Source organism: Portunus trituberculatus, chromosome 7 (assembly GCF_017591435.1).
Source record: "Portunus trituberculatus isolate SZX2019 chromosome 7, ASM1759143v1, whole genome shotgun sequence".
NCBI classification, from domain to species: Eukaryota; Metazoa; Arthropoda; class Malacostraca; order Decapoda; family Portunidae; genus Portunus; species Portunus trituberculatus.
Genome location: NC_059261.1, coordinates 4,076,847 through 4,099,043, shown reverse-complemented (window position 1 = coordinate 4,099,043; position 22,197 = coordinate 4,076,847). Strand labels below are relative to the sequence as shown.

The window sequence follows — 22,197 nt, the reverse complement described above, 5'->3', positions numbered from 1 at the left end:
TTTTTTTTAGAGACTCATAATTCTTTTTGCTGTTAATATTCCTTTTTGAACATCTTTTTTTCCCGCCAAACCTTGTAGAATTTTAGAGACTATATAATTCTCTTGATTCATGTTTCTATTATATATATTTCAGCGTGTTTTAGCTAATCATCATGTTTGTTTTAGATTGTTTTTTGCTGTAAATCCTTTTTCAGCCTTTTGCCGCCAAATCCTTTATAATTTTTTAAACGAAATAATTCTCCTGATTCATTTATCTGTTATGTATATATTTCAGCTTGTTTTTGCCAATCATCATGTTTATTTTCTGTCAATCCTTCTTTTCTCAGCCTCTTTTTTCCCGCCAAACTCTTTACATTTAAGAAACTATACCAATTCTCCTTATTAATCTTTCTATCACAAATATTTCATCGTGTTTTTGCTTTTTTATCATGATTTTTGGTTCTTTTGCTGTCAATTTCCTTTTTCAACCTTCTTTTCCCGCCAGACCCTTTTCATAAATTTTAGAAGCTACCAAATTCTCCTTATTCATCTCTATCACAAATATTTCAGCGTATTTTTCCCTTATTTTCATGGTTTTTTCTATTATTTCGCTGTCAATTCCCATTTTTTCAACCTCCTTTTCCCGCCAAACTCTTTACATGTATATAATTTTCCTTATTCATCTTTCTGTCACAAATATTTCATGTTTTTTTTTTTTTTCTTTTATGCTTTTCTATTGTTTTTGCTGTCAATTCTCCTTTTTCAAGCTCCTTTTCCCGCCAAACACTTTAGATTTTAGAAACTAACAAATTTTCCTGATTCATCTCTATATCTTGTCTTTCTGTTGGTTTTCCTGTCAATCCTTTTTTTCAACCTTCTTTCCTGCTAAATTCTATATAAACTACTTTTTTTCCGTTATTTATCTCTCTATCAAAACATTTCAGCGTATTTTAATTTGCTATTTCATATTTTTCTATATTTCTTGCCGTCAGTCCTCCTTTTCAACCTCATTTTCCCGCTAAATCATTTAGAAACTGCATTTTACTTATCTATCATCTCAGCGTATTTGCCAATTCTTCATATTTTTTTCTATTGTTTTCACTGTCAATCCTCCTTTTCAACCTCTTTTTCCGGCCAAATCCTTTAGAAACTGCTTTTTTTTCCTCTTATTTATCATCCCCATCTAATTTTCTCAGATTATTTTTGCTATTTCTTCATATTTTTCTATTGTTTTTGCCGTCAGTCCTCTTTTCCAACCTCCTTTTCCCGCCAAACTCTTTAGAATTTTTTTTCCTATTTATCATCGCCATCCTAAAATTTCTGCGTACTTTGCCGTTTCTTCATATTTTTCTGTTGTTTTGCCGTCTGTCCTTTTTCAACTTCCTTTTCACGCCAAACCCTTTAGATACTACTTATTTTTTCCTTATTTATCATCCCCATCTAAATATCTCATCGTATTTTTGGTATTTCTTCATATTTTTTCATTGTTTTGCTGTCAATCCTCCCTTTTCAGTATATTTTTCCACCGAAATCCTTTAAAATCTGCTTTATTTATCTAATCTATTTATTTCATTTATTTATTTATTTTTGTTTATTTATCTACTCCCATCCAAATATCTAAGCGTACTTTTTTGGTATTTCTTCATATTTTCTACTGTTTTTGCCGCCAAGCCTCCTTTTTCAACCTCCTTTTCCCGCCAAATCCTTTAAAAACTATATTCTTTTATCATTCACGTTCCCGTCCAAATATTCCAGCATATTTTTGTTGCTATTGCTGTCATTTTACATTATTTCTGCCTCTTCACTCCCTTTATTCTACACAGTCCCTATAGAAACAGTTTACTTATCTCTATCTATCAAATAGGTTAGATTCTATTCAACTTCCTTACTTTATCTATTTTTCTATTTAAATATTATAGCTTATTCTTATTCTTATTGTTGTTTTTATTCACTCTCATATCCTTCCTTCTCTTTATCATTGAATTTCTTTACAAACTCTCTAAAAGTCTGTTCATTTCGCTATTTAAATGTTTCACACTTTTTTATTGACATTTTCTTTGTAATATATTTCTTTTCAACTCGTTTCTACATCTTTTCTTTTTTCTTTTCTTTTTTTTATTTATTTTCATGTTTTTTTTTTTTTTACTTTATTTTATTTTTTTGCTTCTTTTTTTCCTAACACTCTTTCTATCATTTTATTTTCGTGTCATATTTTTCTTTTCTTTTTTTTTTTGCTTTCATTGTCTTTTTCATCTATTCTCGCCTCTCTCTCTCTCTCTCTCTCTCTCTCTCTCTGCTTTATATATTTTACCCTATTATTATTGTTATTGTCATTTTTCATATATATTTTTTAATCTCTTTGCCTTCTTCACCTACACTTATAATTGCTACTCATATATCTATCTATTTGTCTATTTATCTATTTGTTATCTATCAGTGTGTTATCTCTCCCAAATACATAAATCTCGATTTTCTTCAACAGCTCATTAATTCCTCACACCTTACTGATTATCATAACTCTCTCTCTCTCTCTCTCTCTCTCTCTCTCTCTCTCTCTCTCTCTCTCTCTCTCTCTGTTTTAAAATGAGAGAAATACACTGTTGAATTTTGTTTATTATTAGCTAGTTTACCATTTCTCTCTCTCTCTCTCTCTCTCTCTCTCTCTCTCTCTCTCTCTCTCTCTCTCTCTCTCTCTCTCTCTCTCTCTCTCTCTCTCTCTCTCCTGTCGTCAGTAAAAAGGAATTAAAAAGCTACATTATTCCTTTGATTAAGTTTGTAATAGTTTCCCCTATAAATAATGAAGGAGTAACTAAACTATATGTATTTTTAAGAGCCTTTTATTAACTTGATATTAATTAACACAACTTTATTATTAAACTATAGGAAAAATATATATATTCATTAATCTCCTCCATTCATCTTTGCTGTTCGTCTATTCCAGGGAACCCAGTTGAGTTAGTTATCTATTTATCAACTCGTCTATCTTATCAATCTTCTCTTAGTTTTTTGCTTAGTATGATGAAGATTTATTTAATGTGGTCTCTTGCTGGTGTAAATAATTAATATGTGGTAAATGAAGTGTCTTTCTGCCATAATCAAGCTAAAAATGCTATAAACATGAGGATTTAGAAGAGAAAACGGCAGATATTAGCATTTTAAATTTCCCGCTTTGTCAGTTCATGCGAGACATTTTTTTTCGTATTATGTAATAGAGATAAAAATAGAGTGAAGTAACAGTCCACACAGTACATGAGGAAAAAAATAATGTTAAGAATGTAAGTGATGTGTATACAAGGTCATATAAACGATTACTGCCAAGACATCTCCTATTTCAGCCTTGACTAAAAATAGAATGAAAGAAATCAAAGGAATATAACACATTCTCAAATAAAAAAACTAATAACAGTGTAGATTCTGAAAATATAAATGTGTACTAAATTATTTACTTATTTTCTGAAGCAATTAACTTTGACCAGATGCTTCTTGAGATAAAAACTATAGATAAAATTATAGAAGCCCTATACAATGCAAACTCGCAGAAAAGAAAACTTATAATTCATTTTCATCCTTTCAAAAGTAAATAAATGAAATGGACATAAAAGAAAAAATAAGAATAAACACACCAAAACATCCACTAATTCACCCAAATATAACAAAAAAACACACACCATAAAAAAAAAAAAAGTGACACAAAATTTAGTAACTTCAAAACATCAAATAAAATAAATAAACTCAGTAAAAATAACCAAATAGGAAGTAATCTCGACATTTTGAGTAGATAATCTGTACTAAATGCGCCCCGGGGAGAGAATGTAAACAGAGAGCTCACGGCGAGGCTGGGAGAGGAGAGAGAGTGAGAGTGAGAGTGAATTCCCTTCTCGCCCTTATACCGGAGAGCAGAGAGGGGAGAGTGTGAGAGGTGAGAGGGGAAGAAGAGTGAGTGACAGAAGAGAAAGAGAGGGAGAGAAGTGAGAAGAGAAGTGAGAGAGAGAGAGAGAGAGAGAGAGAGAGAGAGAGGAATAAGAAGAGCGAAGAGAAAGTTAAGAAGAAAAGAGGAAAAACGAAGATGCTAAGAAGATAAACACACACACACACACACAAATTCTTGAAAGTGAAATAGAAAAAAACAGAAAGAAAAAAATGATAAATGATCTTAATTTTAACACCGAAATGAAGAAAGTAACCAGTCGAGAGATTGTGAACGAGAAAAGTAACGAGTGAACACACACACACACACACACACACACACACACACACACACACACACATCTTTATCTCGTAGGTAAGTCACATGTTCTCTCGTTTTCTGTGGGCAGGGATGACTATATTAAAATGTGTGGGGATAGGGTAGTGGTGGTGGTGGTAGGTTAGGTTAGGTAGTAGTAGGAATAATGTTGGTGGTGGTGGTGGTAGTAGTAGTAGCAGTAGCAGTAGTAGCAGTAGTAGTGGTGGTGGTAGTAGTAGTAGTAGTAGTAGTAATCATGGTGGTTGTAGTATTGGTTTGGTTAGGTTAGGTAGTAATGGTGGTGGTGGTAGAACTATTAGTACTTCTTATTAGTAGTAGTAATAGTAGAAATAGTAGTAGTAGTAATAGTAGAAGTAGTAGTAGTGGTAGAAGTTGATATATATATTTGACCATTAGCTACATCTTAAAAACAAACTAATGAAATAAAAAAAATAAGATTAAATAAACAACAACAACATTACACCCCCCATCTTTCCCATCAGTGTCAGCGGCCGCAGCCATGAGTGCCGCGCGGTGCCTGGGTGTCTGGCAATGCACCACCTCCCCTCCACCCTAGCCCCCTCCCCTAGGACACTTACTCCTCTGCTGGGAGGCCGTGGCACTGTGCCCTCCCCCGCCAGGCTGTGGCTCGGTGAGTAAGGAGGAGGAGGAGGAAAGGAGAAAAAATGAAGAAGAAAAAAGGAAAAATTTGATGAGGAAGAGGAAGAGGAGGAGGAGGAAGAGGAATTAAAGTGGGAGGAGGAGGAGAAGGAAGCAGAAAAGAAAAGGAGATAGAGGACATGGAGAAAGAAAGGAGGAAGAGGAAGAGGAGGAGTTTGAGGAAGAAAGGAGGAGGAATTGCAGGTATGGAGGAAGAAGGAGGAGGAGGAGGAGGAGGAGGTTGAGGATGAAAGGGAGAGGAGGAGGAAAAAGAAGAGGAGAGAAGGAAGAGATGGAGAAAAAATGAGGAGGTTGAAGAAGACAGGAGGAGGAGGAGGTTGTAGAGGAAGAAAAAAAAAAGAGTAAAGAAGAGGAGGAGGAGGAGGAAGAAGAGAAAACAACATTAATTAGATAGAAAGAATAAAGGAAAAGGGAAAGAAAATAGACAGACAGACAGACAAACAAATAGATAGATAGATAAACACAAAAGAACTATAGATTAAACAAACCCTTAATAATCTCTCTCTCTCTCTCTCTCTCTCTCTCTCTCTCTCTCTCTCTCTCTCTCTCTCTCTCAGACAAGCGGTGGAGTGCCTCAGTGTCGTGGGTGTTGCCGCAGGGACATGAGACTGGCATTAATATATATAACAGCACCACCAAGACCAAGGTAAGCTGTCACTATCATCACCATCATCATCATCATCATCATCATCATCATCATCATCATCATCATCATCATCAGCGTCGTCGTCGTCATTATTAATTTCATCTTTTTGTTTGTTTATTTATTGTATTTTTTTTAATGGTGTCACTAAGGCTCTTCTTCATTATCATCATTGTCATCATTAGCATCATCATCATCATCATCATTAATAACATCTTTTTTATTTATTTATCTATTTTTTTAACTAAAGCTTGTCAACCATTATTATCTTCTTCATCATCATCATCATCATCATCATTATTCATCATCATCATCATCATCATCATCATCATCATCATTGATATATATTTTTATTTATTTATCTATTTTTTTCTTTTTAACAGCACCACTAAATTTAAGTCGCTATCATCATCATCATCATCATCATCATCATCATCATCATTATCATCATCATCATCATCATCATCATCATCATCATTATCATCATCATCATCATATTTTTTAGCACCACCACTGAGGCTTAAGTCAACTATTATTATCTCCTTCATTATCATCATTATCATCATCATTATCTAATTTATTTATTTTTTGTGTGTAATTGTTGAAGTTGTTATCTATCTCTTTGTTTTTCCTTTTCTTTCTCTTTCTCTCTTTCTTCTTCCATTTTTTCTTTTTATCTTATTTATTTATTTATTTATTTGTTTATTTATTTGTTTTTCTGTGTGTGTAATAGTTAGTATTCTTTTTTTTTCCTCTTTTTTTTTTTCTTCTTTTTCTCTCTTTCTTCCTCCATTATTTTATCTATTTATTTATTTTTAATAGTTAGTATTCCTTTTCTCTCTCTCTTTCTTCTTATTCTCTCTTTCTCTTCTTCCCCTTCATTTTTTCCCCTTTTTTTATTGTTTTATTTATTTTTTTTCTTATTTCTCTTTTCTTTTTCTCTTCTCTTTGATTTTCCTTTTCTTTTCTTTCATATCTTTCTTTTCATTCCTCCCTCCCATTCTTCTTTTATTACTTCTCCTTATCTTCTTCCTTTCTCTTTGGTTCCTCCTCCTTTTCTATTTCATTTATCACTTTCCTCATTGTTTTTGTCATATATTCTTCCTTCTCTTATATTTCATCATTTTTTGGGTATCTATCTATCTATCTATCTATCTTTCTTCCTCTTGTGTTCTATCTCTGTGTTTTTCTTGGTTAATAACACATCTATCTCTATCTCTATCTGTCTATCTATCTATCTATCTATCTATCTATCTATCTTCTCTCACATTTCTCTAGTGTTCCTTAAGTTGCAACAATCATCTATCTATTTATCTATTTCTATCTATATAACTTTTTATCTTTCTTTTACATTCACTAGTGTATCTGTATCTCTCTCTCTCTCTCTCTCTCTCTCTCTCTCTCTCTCTCTATCTCTATCTCTATCTATCTATCTATCTATCTATCTATTTATCTGTCTATCCATCATCTCTAATGCATTTTAATCCCCTTTAGCACCAAGATGCATTTTTATATTCATTCTGCTTACTGTTTGGTGATTCTATACAGCTTCAGAAACTTATATTGGGATTAAAATAGTGAAGACTGGCCATTAATCTTCTGACCTCCATAGACCCTTCCTAATGTCAATGAAAGCTTCTCATCACACCAACAATTCATGATAAAAATTTGTTCCAGTACTGAAGGGGTTAAGTTACAACACTGATTCATGTACCTGTGTGTGTGCCTGTACCTCTATGTGTGTGTGTGTATTTGCAGGTACCACTGAGGACGCACCACCCTGGCCTCCTCACCTGGTACAACTGCGGCCCAACTGTGTATGATTCAGCACATATTGGCCATGCTTTGTGAGTGTCTGTGTGTGTGTGTGTGTGTGTTGTAAGGTGGGATGTATTCTGTGGTGAAGTGATTTAATTGTAGTAGTAGTAGTAGCAGTAGTAGTAATAGTGCTGATAGTTTAAATATATAAAGAATTAATGTTATTTTTTTCTTATTTTCTTTATAGTAGTAGTAGTAGTAGTAGTATTGATAAATTGATATATTCCCAAACCTTCCTTTGAACACTCTTTTCCTTCTATATTTCCCAGACCACACACTTTTCCTCCTTTTTTCTACCCTAAGCACTCTCTCCCTCACTCTAACCTTCCCTAGAACACAATGTCTTCCCTTCAAACACCTCTTTTTATCTTCAAACCTTCTCTAAAACATTGTCTTCCTTAACCTTCTTTATCTACCCTAAAACTAGTTCTTCTCTCTAGCCTACCCTGAACCACCCACACCTCCCATCCAAACCCTCTCCAATACTGGCTAACACTCACCTCTCTCTCTTAATCTAACCTAACCCCAACCCTACCAAACCTAACCTGACCCAATCTTAACCTAACCTAAACTTACCTAATCTTACTTAACCTAACCTAATCTAACTTGACCTGAGATAGCCTTAAATTAACCTAACCTAACCCTTATGTAACTTAACCTAACCTAACCTCAATTTAACCTAACCTAACCTCAATTTAACCTAACCTAAAGCAACCCAACCCAACAGAACTTAACCTAATCTAACCTTTTCTTCTCTCCCCGGCAGGTCATACATCAAGATTGACATCATCCGTCGCATCATGACTCGAGTGTTTGACCTCAATGTTATCTTGGTCATGGGTATCACTGACATCGATGACAAGATTATCCATCGCTCCCAGGAGGTATGTGTGTGTGTGTGTGTGTGTGTGTGTGTGTGTGTGTGTTTGGTATAGATTTATTGTTCTTGTGTTTATATTGTCTCTCTCTTTCATTTATTTCTTCTATTTCCTTCTTTTCTTGTATATTTCTTCCTTTTTTACCCATTTTTTCTCACCAACACCCGTCACCTCCCACCCCTGCACAGCTCCAGGTCAGCTTTCGGGAGATCACGGAGTATTATGAGCAGGAGTTCTTCACGGACATGGACCGGCTGAGGGTGTGGCGGCCGTCCCTGGCACCGAGGGTCACCGAACACGTGCCGCACATCATCGCCTTCACCCAGGGCATCCTCGATCGCGGCCTGGCCTATGTAGCGGCTGATGGTTAGTGTGTGTGTGTGTGTGTGTGTGTTTATGATTTAGGTTAGGTTCTGTAAGGGTTTATGGGGTTAGGTTGGGTTTGTGTGGGTTAGATTAGATTGAGTGAGGTTTGATTGGTTTCAGTGGGGTTGGGTTTGTTTGTATGAGGGTTTTGTGTGGTTGGGTTAGGATTGGTTGTATTGGTGATGCAGGCCAGAGTGTCTTGTGTAAGCCAGTCAACATTCACCTGAGAAATGAATAAATTTAACTAAAAAATGGCATATGATCCCAAAATGCTCATGTTTCACTTAGAAGGCATTCACGCACCACATCCCCAACCACCGTGTACACCCTATCACCCCTACAACCCCTCCAGACTCTCTATACACACCCCATCACTCCTATACCTCCCCCAGGCTCTCTATACACACCCCATCACCCCTACACCCCTCCAGACCTTCCATACACACCCCCCAGACTCTCCACACTCCACTACCACTCTTGTATATACACCCCATCACTGCTACACCCCTAGGCCTTCAATACTTACTCCCCAGCCACTGTATACACCCCATCACCCCTCCATACACACCTTCTACCCCTCTACCCTTCTAGTATACACACCCCATACACACCCCAGACTTTATACACACCCGTAACCACTATATACACCCCATTACACCCTCTCACCCCTCCATACACACACCCGAACCCTCAACACCCTGTCTGATATACACCACATAACTGATACACCCCCAGGCTCGGTATACTTCAACACCAACGCATATGGTCGGTATGGCAAGCTGTTCCCAGTGCAGGAGGACGAGGGGACAGCAGCGGCGACAGCGACAGCGGCGGCGACGGCGGGGATAAAGAAATCACCGCGGGACTTTGTGCTGTGGAAGAAGGCCAAGAAGGGAGAGCCGTCCTGGCCTTCCCCCTGGGGCCGTGGAGACCAGGCTGGCACATTGAGTGTTCCGCTATGGCCAGGTGACTGTGTGGGGTTCTGAGGGTTGGTGGAGGTTGTCTGTGGGGTTCTGAGAGGTTTTAAGAGGTTTGGGTTGTTTGGAGTTGAGATTCTAATGGGTGTGTAATGGCTGGGGTTCTAATGGGTGTTTTGTGAGGTTCTGAGAGGTTTTAAGAGGTTTAGGTTATGTTTGGAGTTGGGATTCTAATGGGTGTGTAATGGATGGGGTTTTAATGGGTGTTTTGTGGGGTTCTGATGGGTTAAGGGGTTCTGATGAGTGTTTTCTGATGGGTTTTTGTTGGGTTTGTGAAGTTTTAAGAGGTTGTAATGGGTTTTTTTGTGGGGGTTCTAATGGGGTGTTTTGTGGGGCACTGATGATGGGTTTATAGGGTTCTAATGGGTGTTGTATATGTTCTAATGGGTGTTTTGTGGGTTCTAATGGGTGTTTTATGGGTTCTAATGGGTGTTTTGTGTGTTCTAATGGGTGTTTTGTGGGTTCTGATCAGTGTGTTGTATTTTGTGGGGTTTTGTGGGTTTTTGTTGGAGTGTTCATCCATGGCCAGGTGGAGGAGAGGGGGGGGAGCCATCCAAGGGTGACTGATGTGTGGCTGAGGTTCAATGGAAGTTGCCAGAGTGTGGAAGCAATGAAGTGTTGTTATTGTTCTGATTGATGCTCACTTTTTATGAATAAGAATCTAGACTACCTAACCTAACATTCTAGAACCTATCATACTATCACTAGAACCACAAAGACACCCTTCAGAACCCCAACAACATACATTACAACATTCAAACATACAAGAATTCAGACTATCCCTTTTCTTACCTCCATTTCCTAACCTAACATTCTAGAACCTATCAAACTATCACTAGAACCACACAGAACCCCAACAACATTCATTACAACATTCAAACACCCAATAATCCAGGTTACTCCTTTTTACATCTATTTCCTAACTTAACCTAACCTAACCTAACATTCTAGAACCTATCATACCATCACTAGAACCACAAAGACACCCTTCAGAACCCGAACAACATCCACTACAACATTCAAACACCCAATAATCTAGACTATCCTTTTTTTTTTTTTTTTTACCTCGAATATCTAACCTAACATTCTAGAATCTATGAAACCATCACTAGAACCACAAAAATGCCCTTCAAAACCTTAATAACATCCACTACAACATTCAAACATACAAGAATCCAGACTATCCCTTTTTTTATCTCTATTTCCTAATCTAACATTCTGGAACCTATTATACCATCACTGCAACCACAAAAACACACTTTAAAACCACAGTAACATCCACTACAACATTCAAATAATCCTTTTTTTTTTTTACCTCAATATCCTAACCTAACCTAACTTAACAATCTAGAACCTATTAGACAAGTACTAGAACCACAATAACTTCCACTACTTAATTTCAAACTCCCAATAATATAGACAATTTTTCTCTCTTTTACCTCAATATCCTATCCTAACTTAAGCTATCGTAATTTAATCTAACCTAACTTTAACCTGTCCTAACCTAACCTAACCTAACCTAACTTACCCTAACCTAACCTGTACAGCAAACATTTAACAGCTTTGACCATCTCCCTCCCTCTTTTTTATTTGATTTATTTATATATTTATTGATTTGTTTTATTTTTTATTCATTTATTTTTTCAATTTTTGGCCTACAACTTAATCTCAACCCAACTTAACCTAACACAACTCAACCTAGTATAACTTAACCTTAACCCAGGCTAACTAAAACCCAACCCAACCCAACCCAACCCAACTCAACACAACCTAACCTAACGTAACCTAACCTAACCTAACCTAACTTTACCTAACCTACCCCTACAGCCACATACTGGGAGTGCCGCTGGACTTGCATGGGGGGAATAGACCTGCGCTTCCCCCACCACGAGAATGAGGAGGCCCAGTGCTGCGCCTTCCACAACACCCAGCAATGGTGTAACTACTGGCTGCATGTAGGTCAGTACTCTGCCTCACCACCACTACTGTCCATTGGCGGAGAAGGAAGCAAAGGAAGATGGGAGGAAAGAAAGAAGGGAAAGAAAAGAAGGATGAGGGAGAGAGAGAAAAGTGACAGGAGTGAGGAAAGGAAGGAAAAAAATAAAAGGATGAAGGAAAGTGGGAAGAGAGGAGGAAAAAAGGGGAAAAAAATAGGAATAAGGGAAAGAGGGAGAGAAAAGTGACAGTGAGGACAGAGAGGAGGAAAAACGAGGGAAAAAACAAGAATTAAGGAAAGAGGGAGATAAAAGTGACGGGAGTGAGAGAAGAGAGGAGGAAAAAAAGAGGAGAAGAAAAAAACAGGAATAAGGGAAAGAGGGAGAGAAAAGTGACAGGAATGAGGGAGAGAGAGAGAGAGAGAGAGAGGTCTTGTCTGTCTCATGGCAACACTGATTTCTTGTCTCTCTTCTCAGTCTCATAACACTGATTCCTCTCATCACCAGTCATCACCATTGACCCCCCCTACCCCTCCACCACCAGGACACCTCCACAAGCGGCGAGAGAAGATGTCTAAGTCCCTGTACAACACCATTAGCGTGGAGGCCCTTCTGCAGCAACACTCTGTCAACACCTTTCGTCTCTTCTGCCTCCTCTCCCACTACAGAAACAGTAAGTGGTGTTGTCGTGGTGTTGTGGTGGGATATTGGAGGGAAAGAGTGTGTTTTAGTGGTGTTGTGAGTGTTTTTTAGTGGTGTTGTGTATTTGGAAAGAATTGTGGTTTTGTGTGGTGGTGTATGGTGGTTTTGTGGTGTTAGAAAGTCTTGTGGTGTTGTGTGAGTGTTTCAGTGGTGTTGTGTTTTAGGAAAGGATTGTGGTGTTGAGGTGGTGTTGCAGTGGTGTTGTGGGGAGAAAGGAGTGTATTTTAGTGGTGTTGTGTAGTGTGTTAGAGTGTTTTAGGAAAGGATGGTGGTGTTTTAGGAAAGGTTTTGGTGTTGAGGTGGTGTTGTGGGAAAAAAAAGGAGTGTATTTTAGTGGTGTTGTAGTGTTGTGAAGTATGTTGTGGTGTTTTAGGAAAAGGTTCTGGTGTTGAGGTGGTGTGTGGTGTTAGAATAAGATCATGTGGTGTTGAAGGAAGACGTGTGGTGTTGTGTGGTGTTGTGGGAAAGAATTGTGGTGTTGTGAGGTTGTGTTAAGTAGTGTAGTGGTGTATTGTGGTGCTAGGAGGTCTTGTGGTGTTGTGCGGTGTTGTGTGGGTGTTTCATTATAGTGTTACTGATGTCTCTCTCTTTAGTGATGTTATTGGTGTTAGGAAAATGTCTTATGGTGTGTATTTCATCATAATAATACACACACACACACACACACACACACACACCTGCTGATCCATGTGTACCTTCCCTCAGACGTGGAGTTTGGGCCGACCTCGCTGGACCAGGCTAAGGTGTACATGAGGAAGATTCGCTCCTTCCTGCATGACGCCTACGCTTACATCAATGGCCAGCTCAAATGTGCTCCCCTAGATGAGTTCGCACTGAAGATGGTGAGGTGGTGGTGGTGGTGGTGGTGGGGTGGTTGGTGGTGGTGATTAGTGGTTGTGGTTGGTGGTGGTTGTGTTGGTTGTGAGGATGGTTGGTGGTGATTGTGGTGGGGAGGGTGTTGTGTTAGTGGTGATAGTGTTGTAGTGGTGGTTGTGGTGATGGTGGTGTGGTTAGTGGTTGTGGTGGTGGTGGTTGTGTTGGTTGTGGGGATGGTTGGTGGTGATTGTGGTGGTGGTGTTATGGATGGTGTTGTGGGTGGTGGTTGGTGGTAGTTGTGGTGTTGTAGTGGTGTTTGGTGATTGGTGTTGTGATGTTGGTGGTGGTGGAAATGGTCATGGTGGTGGTTGGTGTTGTGATGTTGATGGTGGTGATTGGTGGTTGGTGTTGTGAGGTGTTTGGTGATGGTGGTGGTGGTGGTGGTGTTGTTATTGTTGTTATTTCTATTGTTGTTTATTGTCATGTGATGAGTCTGTGCTGAAGATTTGTGAGGCTTGTTGTTGTTGTTGTTGTTGTTGTTGTTGTTGTTGTTGTTGTTGTTGTTTGGTTCTGCTGTGAAGATGGTTAGACCCTGTTCTTGTTATTGTTATTGATAGTTATTGTTTTTCTTTTAACTGAACCCCACCAGCCAATATAAACCCTATTTTTCCTCCTCCCTACCACTGTTACTTATATTTCATGCCTGCCTCAATATATTTTCCTACTTTTCTTTCTCTCTTTTCATTATTACTTGTTTTCATTGCTTCCTTTGATATTTTTCCCATTTTTCCTCCTCCTTATCACTTATATTTCCATGCCTGCTTCAATATTTTTCCCATTTTTTCTCCTTCCTACCACTGTTACTTATATTTTCATTGCTGCCTTGATATCTTCCCCATTTTTCCTCCTCCTTACCACTATTCTTCTGTGTTCAAGCCTGCCGCAATGTTCTTCCTATTTTTTATTTATTTATTTATTTTTTTTTTCTCCTCCAACATCACCCCATGTCTCACCACCGCTCCCTTGCAGAAACTGGTTGAGACGCGGGCCAGGGTGAAGCGCTCCCTGGCTGACGACTTTGACACAGCCCGGGCGGTGGAGGCTGTCATGGAACTTATCACTCTTGGCAACAGGGAGCTCAAGAAACAGTCCCAGGTAGAGTGTGTGTGTGTGTGTGTGTGTGTGTGTGTGTGTGTGTGTGTGTGTGTGTGTGTGTGAATACGTACCTTGCAATGAAATAGATAAAGAAGAGAAAATTAAACAAATGTAATGATTATATTCTCTCTCTCTCTCTCTCTCTCTCTCTCTCTCTCTCTCTCTCTCTCTCTCTCTCTCTCTCTCTCTCTCTCTCTCTCTCTCTCTCTCTCTCTCCGCAGGGCAGCAGTCTGGACAGGAGTGCCGGCAGCATGGCCGCCATCTGTAGCTACATTCACTATTTGATGGAGGACGTCTTTGGCATTCATTTCCCCAGTGTGGTGTGTACAGTGCTGCACCACCATCACCATCATCATCATCATCATCATCATTATTAGAAACACCACCACCACCATCACCACCACCACCACCATCATCATCATCATCATAATTGCCACCACTTTCCAAAAGTCACTAGAACCTTAAAAGAATCTGACCTAACTTATTCTAAAGCCTATGAAAAATAGCAGTGTGTGATCCAGAGATGTTGCAGAGTACAGGTGCTAATCTAGACCCTATACAAAATCCCAGAAGTCACTAGAACCTTTAAAAAACTTAACTTAATTTAGGGCCTTCAGGAAATATGAGTGTAGGTTCTAGAGGTGTTCCAGAGTATAGGCGGTAATCTAGGCCCTCTGTAATTTTCCAGAGTGACGCCTCCAACCTGTCCCTGGAGTCTGGAGGCCGTCTGTTCCAGGTGATGAATGCTGTGCTGGAGCTGAGGGACAGAGTGAGGAAGTTTGCACTGCTGCAGGACACAGATGGAGAGGTGTGTGTGTGTGTGTGTGTGTGTGTGTGTGTGTGTGTGTGTGTTTACCTAGTTGTAGTTTTACAGGGCCTGGTGTGGCCCCATGTCCATATCTACATTTGTCCAACTTTTCTTTCAAGCTGTGCACACTCCTTGCTGATACATCTTCACTCAAGCTGTTCCGTGCCACTATACATCTTTGTGGAAAGCTGAATTTTTCCCATCCTTGAAGCATCTTCCCATCCTGACCTTTTTACTATGACATCTTATGCTTCTACTGGTGACTTCATCTCTTAGTGACAGCTCCTCATTATCTACTACATTCATTCCACTCATTAGTTTGTGTATGTGTGTGTGTGTTTAAGGGTTGAGTTAAGGTTCTGTTTTGTTTTTTAAGTTTGTGTGTGTGTGTGTGTGTGTGTGTGTGTGTGTGTTTCACTGTTTGATCTGCTGCAGTCTCTGACGAGACAGCCAGACATTACCCTACGGAATGAGCTCAGAGCTCATTATTTCCGATCTTGGGATAGGCCTGAGACCAGGCACACACCACACACCGGGACAACAAGGTCACAACTTCTCGATTTACATCCCGTACCTACTCACTGCTAGGTGAACAGGGGCTACACGTCAAAGGAGACACACCCAAATATCTCTACCCGGCCGGGGAATCCAACGCCGGTCTTCTGGCTTGTGAAGCCAGCGCTCTAACCACTGAGCTACCGGGCACATGTGTGTGTGTGTGTGTGTGTGTGTTTTTTTTTTTTTCACTGTTTGATCTGCTGCAGTCTTTGACGAGACAGCCAGACGTTACCCTACGGAACGAGCTCAGAGCTCATTATTTCCGATCTTGGGATAGGTCTGAGACCAGGCACACACCACACACCGGGACAACAAGGTCACAACTCCTCGATTTACATCCCGTACCTACTCACTGCTAGGTGAACAGGGGCTACACGTGAAAGGAGACACACCCAAATATCTCCACCCGGCCGGGGAATCGAACCCCGGTCCTCTGGCTTGTGAAGCCAGCGCTCTAACCACTGAGCTACTGAGCTACTGTGTGTGTGTGTGTGTGTGTGTGTGTGTTTACCTAGTTATGAGATACAGGAAATGAACCACACTAGGTTCATGCTGTTCTGCCTCTCAATTTTTTCCTTATCAAAATTTTTCTTGAATTTATGTATGGTCTTTGCACACACCATTGCATTATCAAGTTTGTTCCATGCTTCTGTACATCTGTGAGGAGAGGTGTGTTTCTACTATAGTCTGTCTACTCTAAAAATGGCTCCTGGTTCTGGGTCTGAATGTGTCCTGGAGAAATATGTAGTTGTCAGATTATGAGGCAAACTGTGAGCTGTCCTTGTAATAAGTGCATTGATCAACAGAAAACAAGCATAATTCACATCAAATCAATAATAATTTGACTAGTTCTTTTGATTCTTATGGAGACTACAATTCAAGTGGGCCTTTTTTTTTTTTCAATATTAATTTTTTTTTGCCCTTAGTAGTTCTCCTTCTTATAAAAAAAAATATATGTTTGGAACCCAGGAGCCATCATAGAGTAGACACACTACTACTACTACTGAGTAAAAACATATTGAATTAGTTGTACAAGACCTACCTTTCCAGGACCCAAATTGTTTCTCTTATCACTCTGTTCACTTCTATAGATTTCACCCCACCTGTTGTCAAAGTAGTAGTAGTAATAAAAATAGTAGTAAAAGTAGTAATACAATAGTTGGAGTAGTAATGGCAATGATAATAGTAGTAGCAGCAATAGCAGTAGTAGTAGTAGTAGTAATAGAAGTAACAGTAGTAGTTTTAGTATAGTAGTAGTAGTTATTGTTGTTGGTAGTGTAATATTAGTAGTACTGCAGTTGTAATAGTAGTAGTAGTACTAGTAGTAGTAGTAGTAGTAGTAGCAGCAGCAGCAACAACAGCAATAACAGTAGCAACAATAACTACTACTACTACTACTACTACTACTACTACTACTACTACTACTACTACTACTACTACTACTACTACTACTACTACTACTACTACTACTACTACTACTACTACTACTACTACTATTAACCCCCTCCCCCCCTGTCCCTTTTCCCGGTAGCCTGGCCTGAATGAGGAGGAGGTGAAGGCAAGGAAGAGAGAGAGAATGCCACTCCTGCATGCCTGTGACCACCTGAGGGGGGAACTGCTCAAGAGTGGCCTGCAGATCAAGGTGTGTGCTGGTGGTGATGGCAGTGGTGATGCTGGTGGTGGTGGTGGTGTAGAAATAAGTAAACAAGTAAAGAAAATGTGAATGGGATGTAGTGGCATATTCAGAAACACTTCCCTCTCTCTCCGTGACCATTTTCAAAGACCAAAGAGACCATTAGCTGTGTTCTAAAGTATTTGTCCTGTTAATAATGCAGAAAACTTTTAACATGTCACTAGTATTACAGAAACACCCTTAAAAACCTGCGTCACTTCAACTAGAGCCTTTAAAAAGAGTATTTGTGCTGTTGGTTATACAGAAAACTTGTCCTGTTAATAATGCAGAAAACTTGTTAACATGTCACTAGATTTACAGAAACACCCTTAAAAACTCCTGTCACTTCAACTAGAGCCTTTAAAAAGAGTATTTATCCTGTTAATAATGCAGAAAACTTGTTAACATGTCACTAGAGTTTTTTTTTTTTTTTTTTTTTTACATTACAAGGGCACTGGCCAAGGGCAAACAAAGTGTTGGAAAAAAAAAAAATCCCGCTGGTTGCCAGGCCCTGTTAAGAGGAAAGTAGAAAGAGAAAAAACAAAAAAATCTAAAAGGAGGGTCCAGTTAACGTAAGAGGTGTCTTGACACTCCTCTTTTGAAAGAGTTTAAGTCATAGGCAGGTGGAAATACAGACACAGGTAGAGAGTTCCAGAGTTTACCAGTGTAGGGAATGAAGGAGTGAAGATACTGGTTAACTCTTGCATTAGGAAGATGGACAGAATAGGGATGAGAAGAAGTAGAGAGTCTTGTGCAGCGAGGCCGCAGGAGGGGAAGGCATGCAGTTAGCAAGTTCAGAAGAGCAGACAGCATGAAAACAGCGGTAGAAGACAGATAAAGATGCAACATTGCGGCGGTGACTTAAAGAATCAAGACAGTCAGTTAGAGGAGAAGAGTTGATAAGACGAAAAGCTTTAGATTCCACCTTGTTTAGTAAAGCTGTGTGTGGATCCCCCAGACATGAGAGCCATACTCCATACACGGGCGGATAAGGCCCTTGTACAGAGCAAGCAGCTGGGAGGGAGAGAAAATGGACGAAGACGCCATAGGACACCTAACTTCTTGGAAGCTGATTTAGCAAGAGTAGAGATGTGAAATTTCCAGTTTAGATTTTTAGTGAAGGATAGACCGAGTGTGTTTAATGTAGAGGAGAGGGAAGTTGAGTGTTATTGAAGAAGAGAGGATAGTTGTCTGGAAGGTTATGTCGAGTAGATAGTTGTAGAAATTGAGTTTTGAGGCATTGAACAAAACCAGGTTTTCTCTGCCCCAATCAGAAACAAGTGAAAGATCAGAAGTTAGGCGTCCTATAGCATCTCGCCTTGAGTCATTTAATTGTTGTTGGGTTGGGCGTCTGTTGAACGCTGTTGAATAATGCAGGGTGGTATCATCAGCATAGGAGTGGATAGGGCATTGAGTCAGATTTAGGAGATCATTGATGAATAATAGAAAGAGAGTGGGTGATAGGACAGAACCCTGTGGAACACCACTGTTGATAGTTTTAGGGAAGAACAGTGACCGTCTACTACAGCAGCAATAGAACGATCGGAAAGGAAACTGGAGATGAAGGTACAGAGAGAAGGATAGAATCCGTAGGAGGGTAGTTTAGAAATTAAAGATTTGTGCCAGACTCTATCGAAGGCTTTCGATATGTCAAGGCCGACAGCAAAGGTTTCACCGAAGTCCCTAAAGAGGATGACCAAGATTCAGTTAGGAAAGTAAGAAGATCACCAGTAGATCTGCCTTTACGGAAACCATACTGGCAATCAGAGAGAAGGTTGTGAGCTGATAGATGCCTCATTATCTTCCTATTAAGGATAGACTCAAAGGCTTTAGAAAGGCAGGAAATCAAAGCTATAGGGCGGTAGTTAGAAGGATTGGAGTGGTCACCTTTTTAGGGACAGGTTGAATGTGAGCAAACTTCCAGCAAGAAGGATAAATAGAAGTAGAGAGACACAGATGAAAGAGTTTGACCAGGCAGTGAGCGAGTTCGGAAGCACAGTTTTGAGAACAACAGGAGGGACTCCATCCGGACCGTAAGCCTTCCGAGAATCAAGGCCAGAGAGGGCCAGGAAAACGTCTTTATAAAGAATTTTAATTTTAGGGATGAAGTAGTCAGAGGGTGGAGGAGTAGGAGGAATATGCCCAGAATCATCCAAAGTTGAGTTGGTAGCAAAGGTTTGAGCGAAGAGTTCAGCTTTAGAAAAGAAGAGACAGCTGTAGAGCCATCTGGATGAAGTAAAGGAGGAAAGACGAAGAAGTAAAGTTGTTAGAGATATTATTGGCTAGATGCCAGAAATCTCGAGAGGAGTTAGAATTGGAAAGACTTTGACATTTTCTATTGATGAAAGAGTTTTTAGTAAGTTGGAGAATAGATTTGGCATGATTACGGGCAGAAATATATAGGGCATGAGTTTCAGCAGTTGGATGGCTACGGAACCGTTTGTGAGCCGCCTCTCTATCATTGACAGCACGAGAACAGGCAGAGTTAAACCAAGGCTTTTTAGCTTTAGGGTTAGAGAAAGTATGAGGAATGTATAGCTCCATGCCAGAGATAATCACCTCTGTTATGCGCTCGGCACAAAGAGAGTTACAGAAACACCCTTAAAAACCTGCGTCACTTCAACTAGAGCCTTTAAAAAGAGTATTAATTTTGTTCTGTTGATAATGCAGAAAACTTGTTAACATGTCACTAGAGTTACAGAAACACCCTTAAAAACCCCTGTCACTTCAACTAGAGCCTTTAAAAAGAGTATTTGTGCTGTCAATAATGCAGAAAACTTGTTAACATGTCACTAGTATTACAGAAACACCCTTAAAAACCCCTGTCACTTTAACTAGAGCCTTTAAAAAGAGTATTTGTCCTGTTGATAATGCAGAAAACTTGTTAACATGTCACTAGAATTACAGAAACACCCTTAAAAACCTGCGTCACTTCAACTAGAGCCCTTTGAAAATAGTGAAGGTGCAGCCCGGAAGTGTTTCAGAATATGGGAGGTGTTGTGGTGGTGGTGGAGGTGGTGGAGGAAACAATATAGATAAATAGATAAAAAGAGGAAAAAGATAAAAAAAAAGAGAGAGAAATGAGGAATGAAAACAATGGTAGAGATAAGATGTGGTGGTGATGGTGGTGGTGGTGGTGGTGGTGGACAATTTAGACAAACAGATAAGAAAAGGGAAAAATCAATAAAAAGAGAGGCACAAGGATGAAATGAAGGTAGAAATAGGATGTGGTGGTGGTGGAGGAGATGGTGATGGTGGTGGTGATGGTGTTGAAGGTATAGATAAACAGATAAACGGAGAAATCAATAATGAGAGAGGAGAACATGGATAAAATGAAGGTCAAAATAAGATGTGGTGGTGGTGGTGGTGGTGGTGGTGATGGTGGTGGTGGTGATGTAGGAAGTAAATATAGATAGATAGATAAATAAAGGAGGGAAATGAAGAAAAAGAGAGGAATAGAGATGAAATAAAGATAGAAATAGTTTGGAGGAGAATGAATAAATGAAGGGGAAAGAGAGAGAGAGAGAGAGAGAGAGAGAGAGGATATGATGGTGGTGGTGGTGGTGGTGATGGTAGTAGTAGTAGTAGTAGTAGTAGTAGTAGTAGAAATTTGAAATATATTAGTTATGATATAGCAATGATAAACTCTCTCTCTCTCTCTCTCTCTCTCTCTCTCTCTCTCTCTCTCTCTCTCTCTCTCTCTCTCTCTCTCTCTCTCTCTCTCTCTCTCACAGGACCACAAGGGCAACACCTCCTGGTCCATTGCTGACGAGACAACAGGTGAGACAAAATTTGCAGGTAAAATAAATAAATAGATAATAATAATAATAAATAAATAAATAAATGCAGTTTTCATATTTAGTTAAGTTTATTTATTTATTTATTTATTTATTTATTTTAATTATTTATTTTTTGTTTTTTAGAGCAGAAGAAAGGAGTGTGAAGAAGAGGAAGAGGAAGACGTGGATATAGAAGAGGAGGAGGAAGAAGAAGAAGAAGAAGAAGAAGAAGAAGAAGAAGAAGAAGAAGAAGAAAAAGAAGAAGAAGAAAGAGCAGTAATGATTAAAGAGGAGGAGAAAAGGAAGAATAATTAAAAAGAAGAAGAAGAAGAGAGAGAGAGAGAGAGAGAGAGAGAGAGAGAGAGAGAGAGATTAGATAAAATAGATAACAGTGGGAAGAAGAAAATAAATAAAGATTGAAAAGAAGGAAGAGAAAAAAGGGAAACAAGATGGAAGAGAGCAAAAAGAGAAAAGGGAAATGGAAAAGAAAGAAGAAGAGGAAGAGAAAGGAAGAAAAATGAGAACTGAAGATAAGGAAGAAGAAAATAATGAAGAAAAGGAGAAAGAGAAGAAATAAGTTTGTTTTGTCACCACCACCACCATCACCATCACCACCACCACTATCACCACCACCACCACCACCACTACCACCACAAATAACAACAACAACAACAATAATAACAATAATAGCAGCAGCAACTACTACTACTACTACTACTACTACTACTACTACTACTACTACTACTACTACTACTACTACTACTACTACTACTACTACAACTGTCACCAACACCACTACTGTCATTGCTGCTGCTACTGCTACTACTACTACTACTACTACTACTACTACTACTACTACTACTACTACTACTACTACTACTACTACTACCAACACTACTACTACTGCTACTACCAGCACCACCACCACTACTACTAGTACTATTACTACTACTACTACTATAAGGTTGAAAATTGGTTGTGTTTGACCAGTGGCATTACATATGAGTGAGAATATTATTATTATTATTATTATTATTATTATTATTATTATTATTGTTGTTGTTGTTGTTGTTGTTGTTGTTGTTGTTGTTGTTGTTGTTGTTGTTGTTGTTGTGGTCCTCGTCATTATCGCCATCATCAATTTAGCGTGCCTTGTGTAGGTTTTCACACACACACACACACACACACACACGGCCGGTAGCTCAG

General features: G+C 39.2%; 1 protein-coding gene across 1 annotated transcript; it reads left to right on the top strand.

Annotated features, from left to right (window-relative positions):
* Window positions 1-3,783: 3,783 nt before the first annotated feature.
* LOC123498502 (probable cysteine--tRNA ligase, mitochondrial) lies at window positions 3,784-21,193 on the top strand. Its single transcript, XM_045245664.1, is given in 18 exon segments — window positions 3,784-4,261; window positions 4,708-4,856; window positions 5,443-5,531; window positions 7,287-7,375; window positions 8,113-8,230; window positions 8,413-8,590; window positions 9,326-9,517; window positions 9,520-9,556; window positions 11,395-11,424; window positions 11,426-11,526; window positions 12,046-12,174; window positions 12,909-13,045; window positions 14,049-14,174; window positions 14,396-14,494; window positions 14,863-14,982; window positions 17,072-17,182; window positions 20,947-20,992; window positions 21,136-21,193. Coding segments are annotated over 17 exon segments (1,722 nt in total). The 5' UTR covers window positions 3,784-4,261; window positions 4,708-4,756; the 3' UTR covers window positions 21,156-21,193.
* Window positions 21,194-22,197: the final 1,004 nt, after the last annotated feature.